We start from the raw sequence: 25348 nt of genomic DNA on the forward strand, positions 1-25348 counted from the left end.
GGTTCTGGATAACATGGCAAAGATAGCGGCACACATATTGTGTGTTACTTGGTGGTCCAGTCTGGAGAGCATTCCAGTCAGGTACAGATGTTCAGGTAAAGACCTGAGCAGCTGCAGATAACGCAGAGATGGTGGTATCCTCTTTAATGGTACCTTGTGAATATTTTGAGTGGTTCTTCCAATTCTGTGCTATGAGGTCACCCAGCTCCATGTAAGTCTTTCAAATTTTATCTGACTGTTATTAAAACCATAGAAGGATAGTGTCCACTTGCTCTCTGATCAAAACTTTAGAAGAAACATAGCCACAAACGAAGATCTAAGCTTCAACAAAAAATCCAATATTATTCTGATATAAAGTGAAAATCAGTGCATAAGATAATACAAGATGTGCATGGCTTTGCCCTTTATTTCACCTTTGTTTAGAGGAATAATAAAGTAACAGCAAGTAATAATAATAATGGTTTGACTAGCCATATATTGAGGATCTGAATTGTAGAAATAATGACTTTTACTTCAATTTTGCAGGTTTATTCCTGATGCCTGGTCTCCATGTAGTGTATCCTGTGGAGCTGGCGTCCAGCAGAGGACAGTGAAGTGCCAGGTGCTTTTGTCCTTTTCTCAGACGATTGCTGATCTTCCTCCTGAAGAGTGCGAGGGGCCAAAACCAGCTCTTCATCGGACATGTTACAGTGGGCCCTGCAATGGTGAATCTGTAGAGTATAATTCAGAGGAGGATGAGCTAAACTATGGCGAATTAAAGGATATTGAAGAACTTTATGATTGGGAATATGAAGGCTTCTCAGAATGTTCTGAGTCATGTGGTGGAGGTAAGTGTGAATGGGACAACAATTGTTTCTCAGACTGTGAGCATATTAATGTGTCCTTACTGGTGAAGTGTGGTGCATTACAATATGTTTCCAATCTTATTTGCATTTTCCTCAATATTTTAAAATGAGTGCCTCAAGATATTCGCATAGTAGATTCGTAGTGGTTAATATAGAACATCCATTATGCATGTAGACAGATGGTTTTCATCCAGAATTCTCTATTTCCTGTTTCACCTTGAGCCATGAAAACTGGCTTTCCGTTATAGGAGGATCATCTTCCTCAGCATGTCTTTCCTCCAAGAGCTTGTATAATATCGCAAGCCGGTTCTTTTCCCAGAAAGAACGACAAAGTCTGTAAAAATGACTGTTACAGAACCTTCTTGAAAATCCTGTTTTTATGAGTTGTCTTTGAAGTTTTCTTGGTAGTGTAGTCGTTTGTTTCCCTTGTTCCATTAAATCCCAGAAGCACAGGATCTTAAGGTGAATGGTTTTCCCACTCGCTTGTTTTCAGAATGTATTCACATGTGTTTTAGTGTAAATACACTGGCCAAACGCTGACACTTGTGTTAGCAATCCACAAAAAACACCTTCTTTTCGGTTGTGGATGAGTGAGTTTTATATCCCCGGGGAGGCTTCCCTGTTTTCGAAGAGCAGTAGCAGTCTCTAGAAGTGTAAAGTCCTTCTGTCAAAGGGCTTCTGCTCTACAGAAACTGTGTAACTGTATAAGCAGGTGGTTCTTTATTGCATAGCCCCGTATAGAGAGCAGTGCACATAAAACGAGGCCTGGGTTACGAGTCTCAGCGTCATTACTCTATAATAACCATCCCAGCATGTATTACAAGGCCATTACTCTCCCTGGATGGACAGCTGGCCACAATACGTAAGAACAGTCGGAGCCTCATTTGACATCTGGCTTTATTTTTGACATGTACCTGTAAGGCCTGTGACTGGTAATCATCCGTGTTCACTATTTATGTTTAAAAATGAGATGTGTTTGTTGAAACACTTTATGGTTGCAAAAAAAAATGCAGGTATGAGTGTAATTCCTCAAGATAAGTTGTTGCTAATTAGGATACGAAGCTGTTGAAGCATCAGCCTTACAGTAGCCAACATTGAAAAGTGCTGTAATTAAGTGCAGCATTAGAAACACAATTCCTTGCACTGTTGAATGCGTAAACCCCACCAAGAAGTACATTTTTATTGTGTAATTTAGATTTTTTTTGCCAGGAACACATAATTGTCATGTGACACAAAAGCAGGCACGGATAGGCTGAATGACAGACCTACTAAGGTTTATTTGCCAAATGGCGCCATTAATGTTCTAAGTGGAACAGCACCTTTAAACAAACCAACAAACCTCGCAGCGTAATATAAGCAATATTTTCTTAACAGAAACCCTCTTAATGTGTGTACCATGGGAATTTCCCATTCTTCCCTTATGTTCCGTTTCCTGTGCCTCGCTGGCAGCTGCTGATTGGAGCAGCCATTTTTTGTAAGGTTTGGGGGAAAAGGCAGGTTATTACAAAACCGGAAACTCATCGCTAGTTTCCTAAGATAAAACTACCCCTGTAGAAGTGTAAGCTGCAGGTAGTGGTTATAAATTGCCAAATCAAGAATAAAAAAAAGACTACTGCTATAAAAAAGTATAAAAAATAAAATAAAAAGTCATTATATCCTTTTAAGCCTGAGAAATGCAGCTTTTATAAATGGCGCAACAGATATTTTCTTGTAACATCTGAGTATTCCCTTAAAACGACATCATTGCCTTTTTATATTTCGCTGCTTGTTTTTCACAGAGCCATTAAAACACTCATATATTGCACGTACTAACTAACAGGGTTCAGATATCTTTATAAAGATTATTTTCTTATGGGTTTTTCACGTAGATTCGTACAATGCACGGTTCATATAATTCTTTAAAGTCATGGTTTTTTTTTTTATCCAGTGCTGTGAAAGCAGCAAGACTATTCAAGGTAATTTTATTGTTTTTACTGTCTCGGGAGATGAAATTGGATCGCCTGACGTGTAACCTTTCCTCTGGCAGAGGTAGCAACCAGGAGGAACGAGTCAGTAATATAGCCTGCCGTTAGTTTCCCGTTTTCCCAGTGCTGTCATCAAATATCACTGAACAATTATGCCATTCTGCTAGATATAAACAATGCAGGATCCTGCTTTCTTCGGAGATTGAAGATCCACGCGGAATGTATCACTTTCCTTGTGCTTTATCTTCTTTAACTGGTCTAAATTCTTTTTAAATTTCCTATTAGTGAGAACTAACAAAGAAGAAATCTATCACCTAAAGAGAATGCAAATAGCCAATGTCCACTTATATTCCATTGGGGCATTTTGTATTACAGGAGGAATTGAATTAAAGTTAATTTATTGTATTTATTTATTAAAACTACTTTATATGTGTTTTTTTTAATCTTTAAAGATTTGGGATTAATTTGGCTTTATGGTAATAGTCTTAATACGCCTGTGACTAATTAGTGTCCCAAACTACCTTGAATTGCACCTTTGTAGGTCCTGACCTCCTTCTAACGAGTCTATAGTTGGAAATCCTTCATATACAACTCTCTGGATTTGGTAGCTGTTGTCTGTGGTGTTTTAATCTGTTGGTTGATGGTGAGATGTTTAGCTCTGCGAGCTTCGTTCGCCCAGTCGCACTTACTTGTACACCCCTTTCACTCCTATCTATAGTTAGCCAGAACCCAAAAGCTAGCAGTGTCTTCCGTGGTTGTCTTCTTCACTCTCTGTGACTCTTATGTAGAGTTAGTCTTACAATCCATGACTAAACATTTGATCCCAGCCTAAAGTTTGAGTAATCTAGAAGGCCACACCTCCTATTCAGGAAAACTACTTCCAAATGATGTATCAAATACACTCTATTACTAACCAACCAAGACCAAACAACTGTGAGCATGGAAAATGTTTGGCCTGGTTAATGGTCAGCCTCTTGGAGTCAGTGGGTTGTTACTCAGGGTGGTGACGCCAAATTTAGATTTTTTCTTTTGTTCACTCACTTTGCATTTTTTTAAATTACAAAAATAAGCTATTAAGATGTTTGTTTTTGAAAGCAAAAATTAATTGTGTCATCCGAAGAATGAAGGCTGTATTTAAGGTAATTACACCTCAATAGAGATAGACAACTTTGTATCAGTTTACTTGATCCCCCTATAGAATGCATTATCATCATATGTTTGCATCAGTATGCTTTGAATTAGTATATTACCTGTTCTGCACTGTGGAATCGTTTGATAAAGCTTCATGAATATGGATACTTGCTAAACTTTCTTCACCTTCACCATTTTTAGTATAGTGCATATGATTTTAACGGGGCTATTCCAGATCGTTTTTTGCCAATACCCACAAAGCACCAAGCTTGCCTCCAGCAGATTCTGTCACCTGAAAATACAGAGAGCCCAGAACACGATTCCCATCTCTGGCTTCTTGTATAACAGAACATGCTTAGCACTCTTGCCAACCGTAAAGCTGTTACTGCTCCCCGTTTCCCCTCCAAGAAAGTAAATACCGTACTGATTAAAACCAAACATAGAAATGCTCAAATGACTTCTTTTTTTTTTTTTAATATGCGTTGCATTCTGTGTACTTCCGCAGTGTCGGTTATGGAATCTGGTGACGCTCTTAGAGACATATTGGCACAAGACCTTTTCCCCTGAGCCCTCTTTGGCTTTACTTTATATATGCCCTGACTGCCAAAAAGAAGGTGAAATACAGAAACTCACACTCCTTCTCTCTGCTTCCTACTCACTATCCCACAGACTATAGCAATCATTTATCTAGTGCCAAGCGGGGAAACTAATGCAAAACGTTTGCTAGAACAACCAAGTTAGTATTATTTTGATTTAGATGTCATTGTTGTTCCGCTATATTATTTCAATATATATATATATCCGCTTCTTCTTAGTGAGTTTACGCTGTACACAGCTGTTTAGGGTTAGCGATTGTGACAATTTTCACAATGCTTGAGTGCTAAAAGAGAATCTATCAACGCGGCTTTCTGCATAGTGTTGTAAGGCTGTCTGAAGTATAGGTGTCAATTTGTATATAGTGGTGGGTTTATGTTTGTCGTTTTCTTGGAGTAAAACCAGATGTGTGGCTGAGTTTATTATTTGTTTTGTCCTGGTCTCCCTCAGAATATCTTTAACAAGAGCTGTTGTCAAAAAACATTAGTAGGTTATTTTCACTCCCCGATTGATTGGTGCTGTCATTGATATAAACTGCTCCTACATGCATAGAAGTCTGGTTAAATTGTATTTATAAAATAAACCTGACATATATATATTTATATATATATAATATCAGAAACCATTCCACTGTTAGAGGGGTAATCAACAGATTCACAGTCCTGAAAGAATTTAGGACAGATTAGTTAAAACAATATTTTAGTGTAATTTCACACTCAGCGGTTTACTTATAGGGGCCAGAATCCAGTCTCGTTCTTGTGTGATATGTTCTAGTGGACTGTCGGGAGTTTGGCTTGGTAATCATGCGTGGTCACAACTTGGCCTGAGCTCCAGCTCACCAAGATAGAAGGAGCGCCAGCCACAGCTGATCTGGCTAAAATCCTTCTCCTTCCCGTATGTACACTCACTTGGAACTCACTCTTTCTGCTAGGTTCAATGCAATGGACATTCTTAGCTTAGGCCAGTCTAGTAGCTTCAAGGAGCATCTGGACTGTGGTGGAAGGGTTATTGTTGCTGTTTCCCCAGACAATGTCCTCAATATGTAGGAATACATAAATCACCTCCACAATTTGTGGGGACGAGCAAAAGAGGGGTATGCCTATATTAGTATTTTGTAACAAAAGGCATGGCTTATATGTGTGTGTGGTTACTTGGCCTGAGCTGATATTTTATTGTGAAACAGGCTAGGGTGTCTATGTCAAGCAAAGTGTAGGGACTTCAGGTTCAGAGACAATGGTTCTTCAGGTTTTTTTAAGAAAATATATAGAAAATCTTTAAGAATTTCTTTGCTTTATATGTAATTTTTGAGCATTGTTTATTATTCCAACAGGTGTGCAAGAAGCAATTGTGGTTTGCCGGAACAAACAGACACAAGCAACTGTAGGGGAGAATCTGTGTGTAGCGGGTAGACGGCCCCCACCACTTTTAAAAACTTGCAATATGGAAGCTTGCCCCCCGAGGTAAGTCCTATTTGACAATTATGGATCATGTGTACAGAATGATGTCAACTCCTGGATTAAGCAATGGTCTTCTTCCAGAGGTGCAAAGCAAAGAAACATAATCATTTCACTGATTGTATACATGGCATATTGACTAGTGTCACTGGGCATGAGCAAGTACTGCATGTATACATATCCAGATACCCGATACAGCTGGAATTATCCATTTAACATAGTCTCTGGTTTGTAGATAAATAATTACATATCAAATATATATTGGACAATTCAGTTGTTCTTTCATGGTATCTGAACCACAACCCGCAAATCCATTTTTCATGTGGGGAGTGGGCATGTCTGCATACTTCTTTGAATTTGTTTTAGTGTTCTGTATAATATCAAGTCAATTTATATTAAGAGATTATCCACCCTTTCGATGGACTGGATTTTTCGAGGAATTGTAGGATAGACTATTGAAGGTTTTTTTTTTTTCTTTAATGAAAACCTCCAACTTTAAAGACAAATGAACTTTGTTCTGGAACACTGAGGCACCCCTGCAATCAATCAGGCGAAAGCACAGCCTGGTACTTCCAGGATAAACTGAGTACTTGTTTCTGTTGTATCCCCAGATGCTTGTCTCAGTGTGTCATTCCAAAATAAGAACAGCGTGTACACCATGTTATAGAAGGAAAATGTGACCTTTTATGTTATTTATGTTTATTTATCTTTTTAAGCATTACCTTTCCCTGCCCCACCTTCTTGTCTCCTTAACACTGCTCCCACCTTCTGCCCTTTTCTCTTTTTTTATCACAGTCCTTTGCCCCTTCCATCTTTCTTACCCCGCTTCACCTCTTTCTTTGTGTGGTCTTGTTATTCTTTGTTCTTTATAGCTTAAAGAAAACTGTCCCTGGAATTTAGTACAAGAAAATCATAGACAGAGATAAGCAAAATGTAGCTTATTCCAATCATTCTTGAGAAGCTCTGGCTAGAGGATAGTTTGGGACAATGTTTCAATTAGTTTTCTTAGCTATTCCTTTTATACTCACACATACAACAGTTCTTTTAAGATATTTCAGACAATGCTTCTGATCCTAGTCCTCCATTAAATTATTACTTTGAGCCAAACTAGAGTCACATTGGCTCACATTTTTAGTGGTCCAGCATTGTTGATTTTGAAATATAAGTTAATCATTATGAAAAGCATTTGGTTGCTACCATTGGTCCATTAGTCATACTTGGATCACCAAAAAAAGACTGCATACTATTTTAAACTGCTCCTATGCTCCCTGTATCAAACATTCCCAGTCCAACAACTTGCAATTGCTAGTTAAATCTAGCAATACAAAGAATTGCTTGATGTGAGTGATCTTAGGGATGCTTATTGCTGAGGCCAAGTATTTTACATGTACAACTTTTAGTCTTCAAGAGCATTATATAACATTCATTAAGTGCTACAGTAAGAAAGATAACAAATAGTACCTTTTTAACTTAAACCATAAAACATGTGGAAAATGTATGCCTCGTCCACTTACAAAATTTCCTGTTTTACGTATTCAAACATTTGTACACTTAAAAGTGTTCATCTTTTGCAAATAGACTGTTACCTGTGAATGATGCTGGTAAAATCTGCATAAAAATTCCTTCACTGTTGTGAAATCCTTTGGTTCTATCGTTCAGATAACGTGAATGACTTTTGACAGGTAATCACATGAAAACGCTTACAGCAAATACAGAAAATATTCTACATGTTCTGTATTTATTCTGATTAGGCATGAAGATGTAAATCAGACCAAATCTGATTTCATTTTGTTTCACCATGCAAAATCTCTAGATTCTGAATGTATCCCAGGTTGAACAAATACAGTAGTAGTTCGGTCTACATAGTACTTCTGGTTTAAAGTGTTAAAAGTGTAGCAGTCAGCAGGAACATTCCAGTTTTGTCTATGGGAACCCCACCATTCTGACAGACAATAGGTCTTTCAATATCTTCACAAAAAAAATTGTGCAAAGGCTTAACCCGTTTCACGCCTCAACTTATACTCATTCTTTGTATTGTTGATACGCTTCCTTTCCAACAAGATACCTCCATGTAGAGCGAGTAGTGGCTAGAGTGTTTTCAGTGTCTGCATGGGGGATTATGAAACTCTGTGTCATCTCACCTGATGTATCGTAATGTTATAATGTCGAGTGCCTCTACAGAAGACTCATCTCTACCTCCCAATGTTTCATGGGGAAAGATGGACACTTGTGTATTGGCGGTGTATTTAGTGGATTGAGGGTGGATCAAACATTCTCACTTTGTAGAAAAAAATGGAATATTAAGGGGAAGAGGGAGCAACCAGAGATAATTTGGTCATAAAGTAACTATTCTGAAGAGAACTTTAGAGCTATGGCTTATTATTATTGTGAGACTTGCAATGCCAGTACTGACTTATTTTCAAGTGAAAATCATCTGATCATTTTCCAGATAACAGCCCAAGTGGATGATTCATTTTAGCATGTTTATAGTTCTCTCGAAAATAATGTTTTTGTCCAAACCAGTGGCCGCACCTAAAGATTATAGCCCATTAACTATTAGAAGCTTTATAAAGATGTCAACGATGGCTGCGATGTCTGATTTATTCACTAATACCTTTAAGGTTACGTATAACACATTGATTGTGGTGAAAATAAACACCACATAGCAACCAATGGAAATGTGCAAATCAACAGAAACATCCCATTGGTTGCTATGGTGATAAGATCAATTTGTATTATTTCTCTTTGATTTCTCTATATAATAAAACAACATTGTCCGTAATCAATTAATAATATAATGGTATTGTCCCCCTTTTACAACAGATTTCACAGTTACAATTGCACAGTATTATTCAGACGTTCCTCATTTTACATCGACTCAATTTGCAATGTTTCATTATGCCTCTACTTTATATTTGATTACATCAGGTTGCATCATAGCTGACTTACATCATACTTCATTCTCATTAGTGTAGTTTTTTTGTCACTCGTAGTGATGCTACCCCATGCTGCTACGGTTTAAATAGCCTCACTACACATTCACATTCTGTTGACTTGTCAAATATTCAATTCCAACATTTAGCTGTCTTTTTTAAAGCATTAAACTTTTTACCACTTTACAGTAAAAGGTAGAATTAAATATGAGGGTATATCATTTTGTGTAAGAAATCTGAGATCCGGGGTCAGGAACTTAACTGCATTTATTTCTATGTAGAAACCAGACTTATCCACATCACTTCAAGTTACATCACCTTCTACTTATAATGCTATTATAAGGCATCATGGAAGTCACATGAGAGCTACAGAGATCCTCTAAGCAAAGTAATTACAGTGGTGTGCAAGATAAGTCAATGGTCCTCTATTACAGCTCATCTGTAATATCACTACTAAACTATTATAATTCCATTGTAATGTAGTCATTATAAAGAAATGTAGAGCCTCTTAATAAGAACCATTAATCAGTCATTGGTCTCATCTTAGATTCAGGGTAGCTTTATGCCCATCCCATGCATGTTTAAACTCTTTCTCTGTATTAGCTACTTCTGATTATGCTGGCAGGCGCTTCCACTTATCTACCACCCTCTCAGTAAAGTAAAACTTCTTTATATTACATCTAAGTCTAGTTTTAGACCTCTTATTGTTCCGTAATTTCTTCTTTACTTTGGTAAATCATTTTATGTAATTAAATGCTTCTATGAAACACCATCAGACTATTACAGTCGGACATTATTACGGTATTTATTGTATTCAAATAAATATAAGATTTTTATTACTATACATTACTACTCATAAGAGATTAAAGAATCACTTTTACCCCTTTTTAACAAGCCTTTTTCTAATATTACAACCTACATATCAGAACCTGCGATTTGTTGGTAACTGATCCCTTAATGCAGAAATTACCATTTGCGGAAAAATAAATACAATATAAAAGTCCATTATTCAGCAAAAAAAAAGGAACCTATAAAAATACTGTATACTTTGTAGTATTTTTTTTAAAATAAGAGCTGGATTTGGAAAGCGGTGTTTAAATAGTCACCGCATACAGAAATAGAAAAAGGCCGCAGCTCAATCACTCACAGCGTGGGTTACTGTGTGAAAAGAATTTGTAAGATGTGTGAGTAGAGGAAGGGGAGAATAATATTGAAAATGGAAGCCAGATGGCTGGAAATGAAGGAAATGCCAGGCAATTTCTGCCGTTTTATTCTTACTTGTATACTTTATAAAAAAAAAAAAGGAGGAAAAACGTTTCGGTGGAATAGGGATTCAGAAGCACATAATTAATAGACAGCATGGAGCAAGTGCTTCTGTAGAACGGCATGGTGGGTCCTCTGTCTCTGAGGAATGGCATGGGAGATACCCTGCTGCTGCACTGGCAATGCCAGATAGTCTACAAGAATATCAAAGTTATCTGTGGTTTTAAACGAGATTGTCCCTGCAATCTTGAAAATGAATATTCCTAGTTACGGGGACATAGTTCATCGGGTTTCCCATGTTTAGGCTAAGGCATAATAAAAGTCTTTAACAAAGACTTTTCAAAGTCCAGTGGCGTTGGGCTTTACGCCACCCCAGCAGACGCTTGGCTTTGCACATAGTGACTTTGGGCTATTGTGCAGCCGCTCGGCCATGGAAGCTTCAAACTCCCGACGTACCTTGCTCTGCAGTGAGTGATGCTACAGAGGACAGGCAATTTTTACACGCTACACGCTTCGCCACTTGGTGGCCCCACTCTGTGCGTGGTCTGCGGCTATGCGGCTGAGCTAGTTACTAGACGCTTCCAGGAAATTAATGAACTGACTTGTGACAGAGGTGGCACATTTAACGTCACTGAGCTCTTCAGTACGGACAGTTCTACTGCCAATGTCTGTCTATGGAGATGGCTGCCTATGTGCCTGAGTTTATTCATTAGTAATGTGTGTGGCTGAAACACCTAAACTCAATGATGAGAAGAAGTATCCACATCATTTTGGTTATATTGTGTGTGTGTACAGTATATATATATATATATATATATATATATATATATAGTATATGGCCTTTATGTATTTTAGATATATGTGTTGCAGGTTGACAACGATACATTGTTTGATCATTAAGTGTGTTAAATCATTATGTAAAATGTATTATACACGTGCGTGATCATTCTATACACTTGTCTAAACATAAAAGAAATGAAAAGAACGTAGATGGATTTATGGCCCTTATTTCTTAGCCTTGAACAGACAGTCCAGGCAATTCTAGTTTGAGGTTTCTGTGTGGCATTAATAATTCTTTAATTTTGAAAACCCTTCTTTTTTTTATACTTGTTAATTCTCTTTAAGGCTGCACAATGCTAGTTGGTCACAAATCAGGATCTTGCAGAGCGTGACAGCATCAATAAGCCACTGTGTTCCATCCAAAAATGTGAGCCAGCCTCTTTCTTTTAATTGTTTTTCCACTTGCCTTGTGAATTTTGCCTCGATATACGTTGGCTTGCCTGCATAAAGCCCTTAGTGTTGGATAAGTGGCGTACTCTGGGAGAAGTGCAGCCGCAGGCTAAGTGACCGGACTTAAAGCTAACCATTCTAGCCACAGGCCTGTCATTATATAAAGAAAAGATGCTATCAACAGGGGACAGTGTCTTTCCCCCTTTAACCCTTTCACTGTTAGTGTCGTTTTCTACCCGGTATGGAATTGTGCTGAAAAAAAAGTGGTTTGCTTGTATGGACTTTTCGTTTTGCCACAGCACGATTTGTGGTTAGGTCCATAAAGATTGATTACATTATGGGAGTGTGTTACAGGCTATGTATGAGAAGGTATTCTAGCACCGCAACGTTTTAAATGATTGGACCATTCCATTACTTAAGACCACTGTTCATCATACCTGAGAATTTCATAGGGTAGGCTACCTAGAGTGCTCCCTCTTCTCGGGAGAGTCATTTTTAGGGGCTAATTTCTGACAACTTTTCATGGATGGGAAGTAGGAGGGAAAGCGCGTGTCAAATGCTGCTCCACCACCTGGAGAACCAGGAAGGTGACCAGAGACTCCAGGTCAACCCGGACAGTGCCTAGTTATGCCTCTTCACGCTTTGTTTAAGAACATGTTTTGTTAAACCCTCTGTGTTCCAGGTGCATTGTAATCTTCAAGGATATCTGTTATTTATGATTTGATTGCATCACAGTGATGGAAACAATGTATTAACATGTATACATTTCATTGACTGAGATTGGGATTGACTAAAGCTCATGCACCCCAAAAGGTTTCAGGTTTATCACCCGATTATATCATCCTATTAATGCCAGCTGGGCACTATTAATGATTAATTGGGTATGTAATTAAGGGGAACTGAACTAGTTTGGTGTATATATGCTTGCATTAACCCACTAAACGGCAAATCTGTAAAAAAAAAAAAAAAGTCACATTATTCTTATAAGTGTGTATTATGAACTACCGTGTTTCCCCGAAAGTAAGACAGTGTCTTACTTTCTTTTTATCCCTAAAAGCCCCACTATGTCTTACTTTCGGGGTATGTCTTATATTGGGAAAAAATTGTCGAATTTACACCAATCCACACACATATACACCAATCCACACACACATATACACCAATCCACACACACATATACACCAATCCACACACACATATACACCAATCCACACACACATACACCAATCCACACACATATACACCAATCCACTCTCACTTAATGCTTTCCTACCTTTCCTTTCTTCTTTCAGCTTCTTTTCCTCCTCTTCGCTCCTCTTCTTCAGTTCTTGTCTCCTTCCGGGTCAGAGGGCACGGACAGCGGTGGGCGCGGCTTCAGTGTTGTGCGCCGGGATCTGACAAGAAACCCCGGCGCACAACAGCTGTTGCCGCGCAGATCACAAGGGAGCGGTATCGGAGGTCATTAACAGACCTCCGGCTCCCTTGAGTGATTTTAAGCCGGGTTGAACCCGGCTTAAAATCACTCAAGGGAGCCGGAGGTCTGTTAAAGACCTCCGATACCGCTCCCTTGCGAGCCTGCTCCTCCAGCGGCGGACATTACTGTCCGTCTCTGGAGGGGTTCCGGGTGCCGCAGGTTGGCACCCCCTGGAGTGTGGCGCCCTGTGCGGTCGCACACCCCAAAGGTCAGCCCTGCTCTAAGGGGCCGGCCTTAGGGGTCTGCGGCCGCACAGGGTTGAAATAAAAACATTGGGGTTTTTTTTCAACTTTATTTAACATCCTCCATGTTAAATAAAGTTAAAAAAACTTTATTTAACATCCTCCATGTTAAATAAAGTTTTTTTTAACTTTATTTAACATGGAGGATGTTAAATAAAGTTAAAAAAAAACCCCGATGTTTTAATTTAAATCCTGTGCGGCCGCAGACACGTAAGGCCGGCCTTGGTGGGGACTTCCCGGCCCCTTAGAGTGGCGGACCCGGCAAATCCCCAGTGTTTCCCCGAAAGTAAGACATATGTCTTACTTTCGGGGTACGGCTTATATTAGCTGACCCCTCTGAAACTCCCGATACGTCTTACAATCGGGGGTGTCTTACTATCGGGGAAACACGGTAGTAGAAACAGAATAAATGTGTACTTGAATTCGATTAAATGTTCATGCTTCGTAATGGAGATTTAGAGCAGTATCATCTGTAATTGAAAGCTCTGCTCACCGAAGTAGAAAAATCCAGTATTCGTATATCGTGGCTACTTAAACTTAGTTGCTTGGCAATGCGCCCGCCAAGGCGGTTTGTTTAAGATAAAATGTGGAACGGATGAATGCGAAGCGTTCATATTTTGAACAGATGTCTAATTGTGTGCATATTCTGTCTATTTTTATCGCCGCAATACTCCTAGAAGCCATACCGATCTCAAAGCGAAAGGATGGCTAGGGCTTACGGCCATAATAAAATGTTTTGCTTGGAATGGTTTCGACGGGTATAAATCTACCTTCAACACCACAAACACATGACTAAGCAGATGCAAGAGTATAATGGTTAAAGCGTTGGACTTTCGCCATATGAGGAATGATTGTGTTATTGATATAATTTCCTAAGGAGCCAACATAATCTTTTGTGTGAACACAGATTGGGATTGTTTAGATAAAAAGGCTACAGAGTAATGTGGTGTAAAAAATATGCAGAACCCGAGCTATATTTACGGCATAGATAGGAGTGGACGAGGAATTATAGAATTTTTTTTTCACAACCCTCATGCTGAGTTGTACTTTTCGTTCGTTCCAGAATGGAGAATAACTCATAAGATATAAGCAGTGAATAGGGCCCCATGAGCCAGGCAAGATATACAGCGGCAGGCATCAGAGTTAGCGATTGAAGTACACATTCACGCGCCGTACTCTGAAGTAATGCCAAATGCAAAGAAGTTTTTAAAAGCTTCTGGCTATGCCTGGAATGGCGTGGTATACAAGAGCCTAAAATGTTATTTCAGTTGAAGCATTTTGATTGTAAACGCTGTGTGTAAATCACTGGCTTCTAGGACATTTTTTTCAAAAAGTAATTTGTGGTGCTGTAGCAAGTTCTAAAATTCCCTTTTTTTCCCTAAAATGTCTCCTTTGAGAAGAAGCTCTTGTTATTCATTGTGTCTGATATCTGAAAAAAATTATAAAAAATGTAAAAAAAATGTAAAAAAATTCGGAAATAGGATTTGGAAAGAATACACTTTACATAACATATCACTAATTTATCGGGGGAAAAGGTAATGAATGTTTTAGCAGTGTCTCTTAGCACTCCTTTTGTTACATCTGGTAGAACCAAAGTGGTACCCCAATACTTTTCCATCCTTTGAATTTGTTAGTGTTGGAGGTACTTGTTCTCCTGTGGAAAGGAGAACCCCAGAGAAATTTGTCAAGATGTATAGGTAGGGCTCCAAGGTACGATATATTGGTGAGCTACAGCTTCTTCTGTTTTTTGTATTTATCATGTGACACAAAGGTCAGCACTGATAGGTTGTTGCCATAGACCCTAGTCTTCTTGAAGATCTCTGTTTTTATGAAATTAAATAATCAAAGGAAAAAAAATGACAGATCCGCTAATGCTTATTAGCTTCACATACTGGAGAATGCAATTAATGTTTTGTCTAAATGATTTTCATTGACTTTTAAGGCTGTTTTTTAATTGGAATTAAATCAGTAGGTAATATGTATGGATCATTGGGTTTATTGAAGTGACCTCTATTCATTGACACAGGAAAGAGGATCCAAACACCAAGAAAATAGAGATGTAAATGATTACTTAATTACAGCTTACTGTAGTTACCTGACCTGTTCATATTCTTCTCTGGATATTGCATTGTTGCGTGTAAGTGGTCTTGACTTTGTTGTGTTCTGTGTCAGGTCACTGCTATTATATTGTGAATTGATTTTAATCAATTTACAATTGCTTGCAGTTTCCTTTTTCGGATGTAATCGTTACTTATTGCCAGCATGTGTTCATAGTCACCCCTACGTATGTTAGAGTGGTGCTCAGGTCAAGTTCTGTACACACACGTGATGCATTACTTCTTGTATGCACAGATTGTAGTTTGTATTCATCAGTTAGTCCTGTGCGTTGACTACTCAGATTGGGGTTAAGCCATTGATAACATTTTGACAAGAAATTGTTGATGTAGTAAATTTTTATTCGGGCATTATTTTTGTTTTGCTAATGGACAGGTACATTTTGGTGAGATGCGAAATATGGAATATACTAGCCCAAGTTGGAGCCACCAACCATTATCTAAAAAAACTAAAGGTGTTATTATTGTGTGTACAGTACAGGCTTGTCCATCATTTATTGCCAGTTATCACTTTTCTAAGTTATGAGTTGAAATTTTTAGATACGTATGAAAAATGCTTTTAATATGCCATTTCTGAAACCAGTGTATTCCTCTGATACTAAAACAATGCTATGTGTAACAATCTGTAACAGCACTAAACAGCTGTCCCAACTTACTGTTATTTCACCAGGTGGGAGATCGGAAACTGGAGCTCGTGTAGTTTGACTTGTGGCGTGGGTTTGCAAACCAGAGATGTCTTTTGCTCTCATCTCTTGTCAAGAGAAACAAACGAGACAGTGGTCTTGGGAGACGATTTCTGCAGCCAACCAAAACCTACATTAGTTCAGGCCTGCAATCGTTTTGATTGTCCACCAGTCTGGTATACTTCGGAATGGAAGCAGGTAAGGCAGAGATATACCACAGTAAAGCAATGGTTTATAATGTCAAGACAGATGCTGATTAGGCCAGTTGTGGCTCCTCAACCATCCTTGAATTACAATCCCCAGGGTTGATTTTCTTAAACAAAAGGTACTGCTGCCTTACTGATGTCCCATATGCCAATCTCTGATGGATACTGAGGAGTACACATTGATGTACTTCTGATGCAGCTCTTGTCGGGTGGTCCAGGCCTGTTATGACCCAACTGCAAATCAACCGTGACAATCCTAGGCTGGCATAAGAGAAATTACTGATAATTGTTACAAAGACCAAGGTTGCCTATCGTTGGGTAGTAGACATGTGCAAATGAGACAAAAATGTTTTGGACAAATTTTTAGATTCCTTTTTGGCCCATTCGTTTTCGCGCAATGTATTTTGTTCCCTGTCCATTCACTTCGGCCGAAATTCAGGGTCATTTTTAATTTGGGAATGATGTCCTCCAATTGGATGATCACGAGAGGATGTTGCCTCAAGCACTGCCATATTGGCGTCAGTTGGCCCTTTCTGTGACGTCCTCTTCCCCGATTGGCGCCACCAAGAGAGTAGATGCAGAAGTAGATATGGAACCGGGTGGCAGAAGTGGATGGCAGAAAAGGTGCGGAAACATTTAGAGAGCGTGAGAGAGAGCGAGTGGGAGTGAATGTGGACAGTTGAATTTCGGATGAAAATTCTGAGCTTTTTGCTTCGTTTTTGTCCGATTTGTGGGGTGTCTGACCTCGTTTTTGGGGCTTCGTACAAAAATTAAGTAAATTTGCAATTCATATGAATCCAAATGCACAAGTCTACTGGATAGTCTCAAATAAGTATCAACGCTTTGCTCGCTGCTAGTTGGGTCCAACTAAGTACCTAAAATAATGGACTGTGAGTGACTGTAAAGTTTGTTCCTCTTGCAGTATATTTTTTGCAACTGATTGAGAAAATTCTAGGTAGTATGCATCACAATAAAAGTAATAAAAAAAAACAATATTGTAAATGTATCATAGGGTACAGTTTCCTGGTTTAAAACTTTGCAAAGACTGTTTTGCTCTGGAATCCTTGTCCAGAAACCTTTCGTCTTTCAAAGGGATCTGTTTCTGCTTCTGAAATCACCGTGGAAAGCTCTTGCTTGAAAAGTTCTTTTGCTCAGTTGAACTTTACAGCCTACTAAAATAAAGTGTCTCCTTTTTCCCCATCGTAAAGGAAGCCAGAGCCAAGGTGGAGTAGTTACTTAACAGAAGGGAGGAATATCTTATTAAAGGGACAGTCTAAAGTATCATATGAGCACTTTAATGTGCATTCATTTGATTGGCTGGTTAACGCTTTATGGGCATAGGTGATTCCTGAGAACCCCTCCAGAACCCTTACCAAGGTGGAGCCGAGGAAAGAGTCAAACGCAGGACCCCCCCATGCATTTGCTGCTATTATATGCTTTAAAGTGCATATGGTGGCTAAAGCGTCCCTTTAAGATTGACACCCCTGCTGTATACTCTGAGATAATAAGTACCACTAAAAATGTCACAGCTTTAACAGGATAAAGTTTAATATCCGTCTCAGTAGATGATAAACACGGGTTGAAGCTACTGCATGTGTGCAATGTAAAAAATAGAAGCACTTAACGTAGCAGGAGTAATAATTGCCAGTGGTGTTAGTTTGGGTTTCTTCCAAAAAAAGAAGAAGAATTTCTATAAAGCCAAAATGTGTACAGCATAGCCGTCTGGTTATTAAGTGGGTTTTTTATGTAATGGGGGAAAAAGATGACTTTTTAATATGTTACAGTTACATTTTCCAAATTTGCCAACATGCTTTTAATTTTGAGCTTTCACTTTAAAACCTTTGCTAAATATACATTAGAAAGGTGTTGCGATATCTGCTAAGACATTGATTGCTTTATATGTTTAGTAAAATATGGAGCGAGTATCCACATCTGCATAGCATAAAAGCCAGTAAGTTTTGTTCCTTTCTCAAGACACATGTAGAACATTTTACGTTCATAGCTAATTTTGATACAATTCCCCTATAATTTTTTTTTTTTTTTTTTACGAGAATCAGAATTTATTTAGGGTTTGTTGCATCCGTACCATATTTCCCCCCGCAATCACATAAATGAAAGCTCCTTGAACAGGTGAAAGATCAAATTTTAACTGATTCCACAACAAAGAGCTTTAAATTAAATTTTCAGCCCCTAGTATGAAAAAAAAGGAGAGAGGATGAAAAGGAAGGCAGTCTGGATAAATTTAAAAGCCGTCTGTTTCTTGGCAGATGAGTTTATTATAATCAAAGCTTATATCCTTCAAGATGATAAAGAAAAAGCCATATAAATTTAAACCCGTATTTATTTAAAGATTGTTATTTTTTGGTGATACGCCAAAAATGGGTTTATCTTGTTTTCAGCAGCTTTTTATAGGATGGGACACCGTGCCAAAAACTTACACAAGCCAGAAGAAATGGCTGTGTTAACCCTTGTATGCCAGTACTGTACTGCACTGTCCTGCTGGTAGCTGTTTGTCCCGGCTCAAACGTGTATTTAATCAAGCCACCCAAGGGTCGTATTAGATATTGGTTCACTAAGCAAAAAATGTATCGCACATTCATATACCCTTCTATCCTCACTTTTACCGCATAGATCAAAAGAAGACATGATCAACTGCTTATTCCTCATATATGGTACCACCACCTTTTGTGTTTCCTCTAAATTAGGGGCAGCCAACTGGTCAGTGTCCAGATATAAAACTACACATATCAAACTTCAAATGGCTCCTTTTTAAGAATGTAGCTGTAAATCAAATCAAGCCGTAAATCAGGGGGTCAGATTTTATAATAATAATAATAAGAAACAAATCTGTACCTAATGGATGCAGAATAACTAACAATTGTGTCGTAAAGTATGTAGAAATTTAGTCCTGTCCATCTTTGTCATGTTTTCTGTAGAAATAACGTGCAATCAAAATGCTATACTTAATATTTCCAAATCAGGATATATATAAATGTTCTAAAAGCCACATTACGCAAGGATCACATCTGCTATGTCTTCTCAATTTATTATACAAAGCGTATATACATACAGCACCAATCAACGCGATGATCATGGAACTTGAGTGCTGTAGGCTCTTCTTCTTCTTGAAGAAACAGAGAAGAGAGTAGATGATCAACGTGTAGGAATGGAGGTGTTCTGTAACCATGAGTCTTTATCACTTAGAGGGAATGAGTTACTTTCTATGGCAATCTCTACAAGGATATATCTATAGATTCCATGTACCTACTACATCATTCATGAATTCCAGAGAGACCCTCCCGTGGTTCAAACACATGTTCCTGCCACTTGTGTAGCACTTATTCCTAATGTGAATATATATTCAGAATAAAGAAAGCATGAATTTCACACAGTTATTTGTAAAAAGAAATTCAGTATGAAAAGCGGGGGGTTCCTACTGGTTGGCCAGTTCCATTGGTCGCTACAGTGAGTACAACTCCCAAAAGTTCCAACAACAAGTTGTAATCTAGAGCATATGGATCGTTAGTTAAGTCTGTGCATCACTGGGTTTTCCAGATAGGATCCATTAAATGGTTATTTTACAAGCATCTTATTCATGTGACAAACTTACAGTTTGACTCTTCATAGTATTTTTCCATGATTTAAATTCTTCACACTACCGCATTGTTTTTATGCTCTCTCGCATTTATTAATGTATGCTTTTTTTTTCAAAGGATCAATCGCTTTAGGAACACATATATAAAATGTGGAAAAAGAGAAGCTTTTTAATTTAATATAGTAAAAAAAAGACCTGAGTTAAAGAAGACTTGATTTTCTCAGAAGAAATATACAGTATATACATATTGTCTGTGCTGCGTATACTACTGGAAAATTCATCCCCAACCTAGTAATTATTATACAAGTAAATTTACTTTTCAGACAATATGTTTTCTTTGATTACATAGAATACGTTGCTCTTTATCAGGATTAAGTTTCAGTCTGGCTTTCATCCAAACAATCCCCCAGTAATATCTCTTTATAAATATACAGTGTGGCTTAATATGCAATGGAACGTAACAGTTCACCAGTTCACCATTTGAGAAGTCCGACTACATTTAATGCTGTACTACTGTAAATATAGCTATGTGTTCTGGTATCAGAAATTATTTTGTAAAATAATTTTGTAAGGTATTGACATGACTTTTTTTGACCTTTAGTTTTTCTTTGCATATCTGCTTTTGCTCTAATTGGCCCTTTTATTGCAACAGTGCTCGCAGACGTGTGGTGGTGGCATACAGACCCGAGAAGTCCTCTGCAAGCAGCGTCTATCTGATGGAAGCATCTTGGAATTGCCAGAAACATTTTGCTCTGCTGTGAAGCCTGCCTCTCAGGAGTTGTGTATGAATGCGGACTGTCCTGCAGAGTGGCATCTAACCGAATGGTCTCAGGTACAGGCTCGTGTATTAGCTTGATGATAATGTTCTTAGTGGGACAGAAGACGACCATAATAGGGTGAAGTAACAGAATGAACTGTTAATTGCAGTGCTCGGTAACCTGTGGAGAAGGAACCCAGACTCAACGTGCTGTTTGCAAGAAGAAGCTGAAAACTGGAGACTATGTTGTAGGAGATTCTTCAATGTGCTTAGACTCTCCTCTTCATCCATTGGTCCGAGCTTGTTCATTGACAGCTTGCACAAGTATGTACCATCTTATAGATGCTGGTGTTTTACTCACAGTAATTTATTTTTCTTTGGAATTGTTTAGTATGAAATATATGTTCCAATAAAATACATTTCTTATGCCGTTGATATTTGTGGACAATAACTTCTCTCTTTTTAGCTGTGATGTATGTGTGGGTTCTATTACTGCAGAGTTCAGTTATTAATATTTGATGAATATACTCAATACTTACTATTCATTTTTGTTTTATAGGACCCAGGCCTGCACAGAAAACTAATCCCCAGATCACAGGGCTCAGAAAAATTTACATTCAACTCAAAAAACAAAAGAAGTTACAGTTAGTTGTTGGTGGGTATGGTTACCTTCTTCCAAAGACCTCCCTTGTACTCCGGTGTCCTGTGCGGAGGTTTAGAAAACCACTAATCATTTGGGAAAAAGATGGCAAGCATTTGATCAGTTCTGAGCATGTTACTGTTGCACCTCATGGCTATATCAAAATTCATCACCTCAGGTCCACAGACACTGGTGTTTATACATGTATGGCTGGGCCTAGCCAGGAACATTTTGTCATTAAACTTATTGGGGACAATGATAAGATTATTTCTCACACGCCAAGGTTAAGAGAAGAAGAAGCTATGAAGAAAATCAAGAAGAATGAAGCCTATAATCGCCCAGAGAAACAATATAATAGTAATTTACTTAACAGAAGTAAGAGTGACAAACAAATAGTAGATCCTAGCAGTCTGTATGATAATATTGTCTCACGTCTTCTGGCACTTAAAGTCTGGTCTGACGTGACTGTGGATCCATCAGAACCGCAAGAATCGTTTGAGAGAAATATCTCATCGGAAGAAGACCAAGTTGACAACTCTTTGCCTTACACATTTGTCATGGACCTTAAGCGCTTGGACGAGTTCATTATATCATCGCAGGATCTCCAAGAAAACAACAACAGACTTCTCACAGAGTTAGCTCAAGAACTGATGAGAAACAATGCAGAAAGTCGTGAACCCCTTAAATTCAAGGCAGAACCTAAAAAGCTTAGTCCGGCAATCTCAGAACATTCACTGTACAAACAAGTTTCTGGTTTCTCTAGCTCGTGGATGGCTTCATCAATGGAAGCTGATGTGACGGAGGCTCATGAGTCAGTCTCAGAACATGCCCTCAGGAAACCAGTCATTTTGAGGAAGATATCCGCTGCCCAACAGTTCTCAGCCTCTGAGGTTGTCACTCATATAGGACAAACAGTGGCCTTGGCTAGTGGAACACTCAGTGTTCTCCTTCATTGTGAAGCAGGTGGAAATCCAAAGCCGGTTATCAGCTGGTCAAAAAATGGTGTGGAAGTAAAATATAGTAACAGGTATGTTTATATTCTGTTGAGTTTTACTAAGTTATGGTTGGGTAATGTATAACGAATGGCCAGAAAATGCTAGCACCCATGGCTTTTAAAATTACATTGCTATCACCTATATATATTAATGGGGGATGCTTCTTTTCATGGCTCTTTAAAAAAAGCTGTGTCCTTAAACCCCAGTTTTTTGGAAATCTACCTGTCCATCATACATACATACATACGTAGTCTAATTTGAACACATATATTGCCAGATGTCTAACATGGGTGCCTAGTACCAGTGTTCAATGTTATTACTAGTTTCAGTTCTTGAAAATAAAGTATGCTTAAAAAATTTAAATAGAATATACATAATACTTATCTCTCTGTCTAGTTTGTTAGACCCATGTTTTCTTTACAGGAAGGACAATAAAGGTATGGAATTCACTGCCAAGGGAGGTGGTGTTATCCAATACATTAGATGCCTTCAAAATGGGTCTGGATATTGTTTTAGAAAGGCATGACATACAGGGCTATAAATAGAATTAATATTTCAGAGCTTCTTGATCCAAGGAGAAATCCGATTGCCTTTTGGAGTTCAAGAAGGAATTTCCCCCCTGATTCAAAGTAGCTTAATAAGGGTTTTTTATTTGCCTTCTTTTGGATCAAGAGTAGGAAGGTTAGGTAGAAGGGTTGAACTTGAGGGACATTTTTCAACCTCATGTAATATGTAACTAGTACTGTATGCATATACAAGGTTCCGAATCCATTGCATAAGGATTATTAGTTGAATGTGCAAGTTCTCCAAATTAAAGTTCTTCAAATGTGAGCACAGGATAATTTTTCCTTGTTGCTAGTTTGTCTTTGTATGAAAGATGAACATGGGGCAGCAGGCATTAACCACTTTATGTGCGACTCTTTACCTTATAGGTAGCCATGCTTGGGCTGTATTTGTGTGTCAGTAGTAGTATTAATTGTGTTCAGATATCTCCACTTGTGCTTTTCACCACTGCTTCGTGTTTAGAAATTTTAAGACTGTGCTCGGATCCAAAAAAACAGCCTGGTGTGTTTGCATTACAAAGACTTAACATTAGGCCACTTCTGGGATTAATTTTGCAGTACCGGTAGTTCTTCAGCAAACTGCCAAGTGCAGTAATGATTTATGGAGCCCTAATGCATTGTCAATTACTCCAGAGTTAAAAACAAAATAGCAATGTGATACTTCTATAATTGATTGTATCTTGAATTTCGGCTGTGTTGGCACACACAGTTTTTAACGTTTGGTTTACAGAACAGAAAGGAAAGTGCTCTTTTAAAGCAGCCCTATTAGGTATTTATCTGTGGCAGTTGTGCCATGTACATGATCACATTGTAGGAACTACTCGGACTTGTAATTTGCACAATGAATTTGAGGTAACTGAGCATGTTCTTGTTCTTTACTTGTGAGGATATTTGTATTAGTGGCCATTGGAGGACCAACCGTTGTCTACGCGTTTTGTAGTCTGCTTGTCCATTGCTCTGGTTGCATTCAAGTGCAGTGAAATCAGTTGTCTTAGAAAAGCCTTATGAAAACATTTGAAACCTTAGCTGTACCTCCATGGAGACCCATCGCCGCTAAATACTTCCCATCTCCTGCTGAGGCATCATGTGTTTCTATATGAAGCCCAAATTAAGGACGCAGTTTTCATAGCAGTAGACTGTAAACATGTCATGCACTTGAGAAATATTGGAGCTTATGCAGGAAAAGTGATTTTGGTGCCAAATGCGAAATGTGGTCTTATCTCTGTAACAACCAATAAAATGGTCCAGTCGTCAAGGCTGCTTTTTAAACTTTCCCCATTTTTTTTTTTTTATAAATGACTCCCATTGTGATTTTGAGATCTTGATCCATGTTATTACTGTTTTTACCTTTTAACCTTAATAATATAACCTTCCAACATACCATTGATTTTTAAACTTTAATTCTAAGAAAATGAGCTGGTAACATTCAAACAATATTAATGTATCCCTTTTTAGTGAATACGTCTTTTGATGTTCTCTCTTTGCTTCTGCTTATAATCAAGCTTTCCTGAGAAAGTTTGCTACAGACTGTAAGTTAGCAAGCACATATGGATTCTTCTTAGATAAAAGAACTTATTTGGGAATGTAGACCCCATGTAAAATAAGCATTAACTAAATGGTAGTGCTGGCTTTAAAATCCCTGACTTAGCCAATCGGAAATGTAATAGATTTGTCAATGGTTCATAATTGCAGTGCCCCAATTTCTCTGCTACTGGACCTATATGCCACCTGCTGCCATGGTATTGCTAGCATTAGAAGGCTTCTCCCCGGATATGATGGATGTACAGTGAAGGAAACAATTATTTGATCCCCTGCTGATTTTGTATGTTTGCCCACGTTTGCCCACTGACAAAGACATGATCAGTCTATAATTAATGGTAGGTTTATTTGAACAGTGAGAGACGGAATAACAACAAAAAGAATAACACATTTCAAGTTATAAATTATAAATTTGCATTTTACTCAGTGAAATAAGTATTTGTTCCCCTATCAATCAGCAAGACGTCTGGCTCCCAGGTGTCTTTTATACAGGTAACAAGATGAGATTAGGAGCACTCTCTTAAAGGGAGTGCTCCTAATCTCAGTTTGTTACCTATATATCAAAGACACCTGTCCACAGAAGCAATCAATCAGATTCCAAACTCTCCACCGTGGCCAAGACCAAAGAGCTGTCCAAGGATGTCGGGGACAAGATTGTAGACCTACACAAGGCTGGAATGGGCTACAAGACCATCGCCAAGCAGCTTGGTGAGAAGGTGACAACAGTTGGTGTTATTATTTGCAAATGGAAGAAACACAAAATAACTGTCAATCTCCCTCGGACTGGGGCACCATGCAAGATCTCACCTCGAGTTTCAATGATCATGAGAACAGAGAGAAATCAGCCCAGAACTACACGGGAGGATCTTGTCAATGATCTCAAGACAGCTGGGACCATAGTCACCAAGAATACAATTGGTAACACATAACGCCATGAGGGAGTGAAATCCTGCAGCACCCGCAAGGTCCCCCTGCTCAAGAAAGCACATGTACAGGCCTGTCTGAAGTTTGCCAGTGAACATCTGAATGATTCAGAGGAGAACTGGGTGAAAGTGTTGTCGTGAGATGAGACTAAAATGTTGATGTTTGGCCGTGTTTGGAGAAATGCTGCTTATGAACCCAAGAA

The 25348-nt window shown here is 38.4% G+C and overlaps 1 protein-coding gene across 1 annotated transcript in view; it reads left to right on the forward strand.

Annotated features, from left to right (window-relative positions):
• ADAMTSL1 (ADAMTS like 1) overlaps window positions 1–25348 on the forward strand; it is a 366597-nt gene that overhangs the window by 319322 nt on the left and 21927 nt on the right. Inside the window, exons 15-20 of the mRNA XM_053465892.1 lie at window positions 526–827; window positions 5865–5994; window positions 15915–16125; window positions 20381–20560; window positions 20656–20809; window positions 21045–22152. Coding sequence (XP_053321867.1) covers window positions 526–827; window positions 5865–5994; window positions 15915–16125; window positions 20381–20560; window positions 20656–20809; window positions 21045–22152 — 2085 coding nt within the window. The remainder of the gene's footprint in view (window positions 1–525; window positions 828–5864; window positions 5995–15914; window positions 16126–20380; window positions 20561–20655; window positions 20810–21044; window positions 22153–25348) is intronic.

This window comes from Spea bombifrons, chromosome 1 (genome assembly GCF_027358695.1).
Source record: "Spea bombifrons isolate aSpeBom1 chromosome 1, aSpeBom1.2.pri, whole genome shotgun sequence".
Classification (NCBI taxonomy): Eukaryota; Metazoa; Chordata; class Amphibia; order Anura; family Pelobatidae; genus Spea; species Spea bombifrons.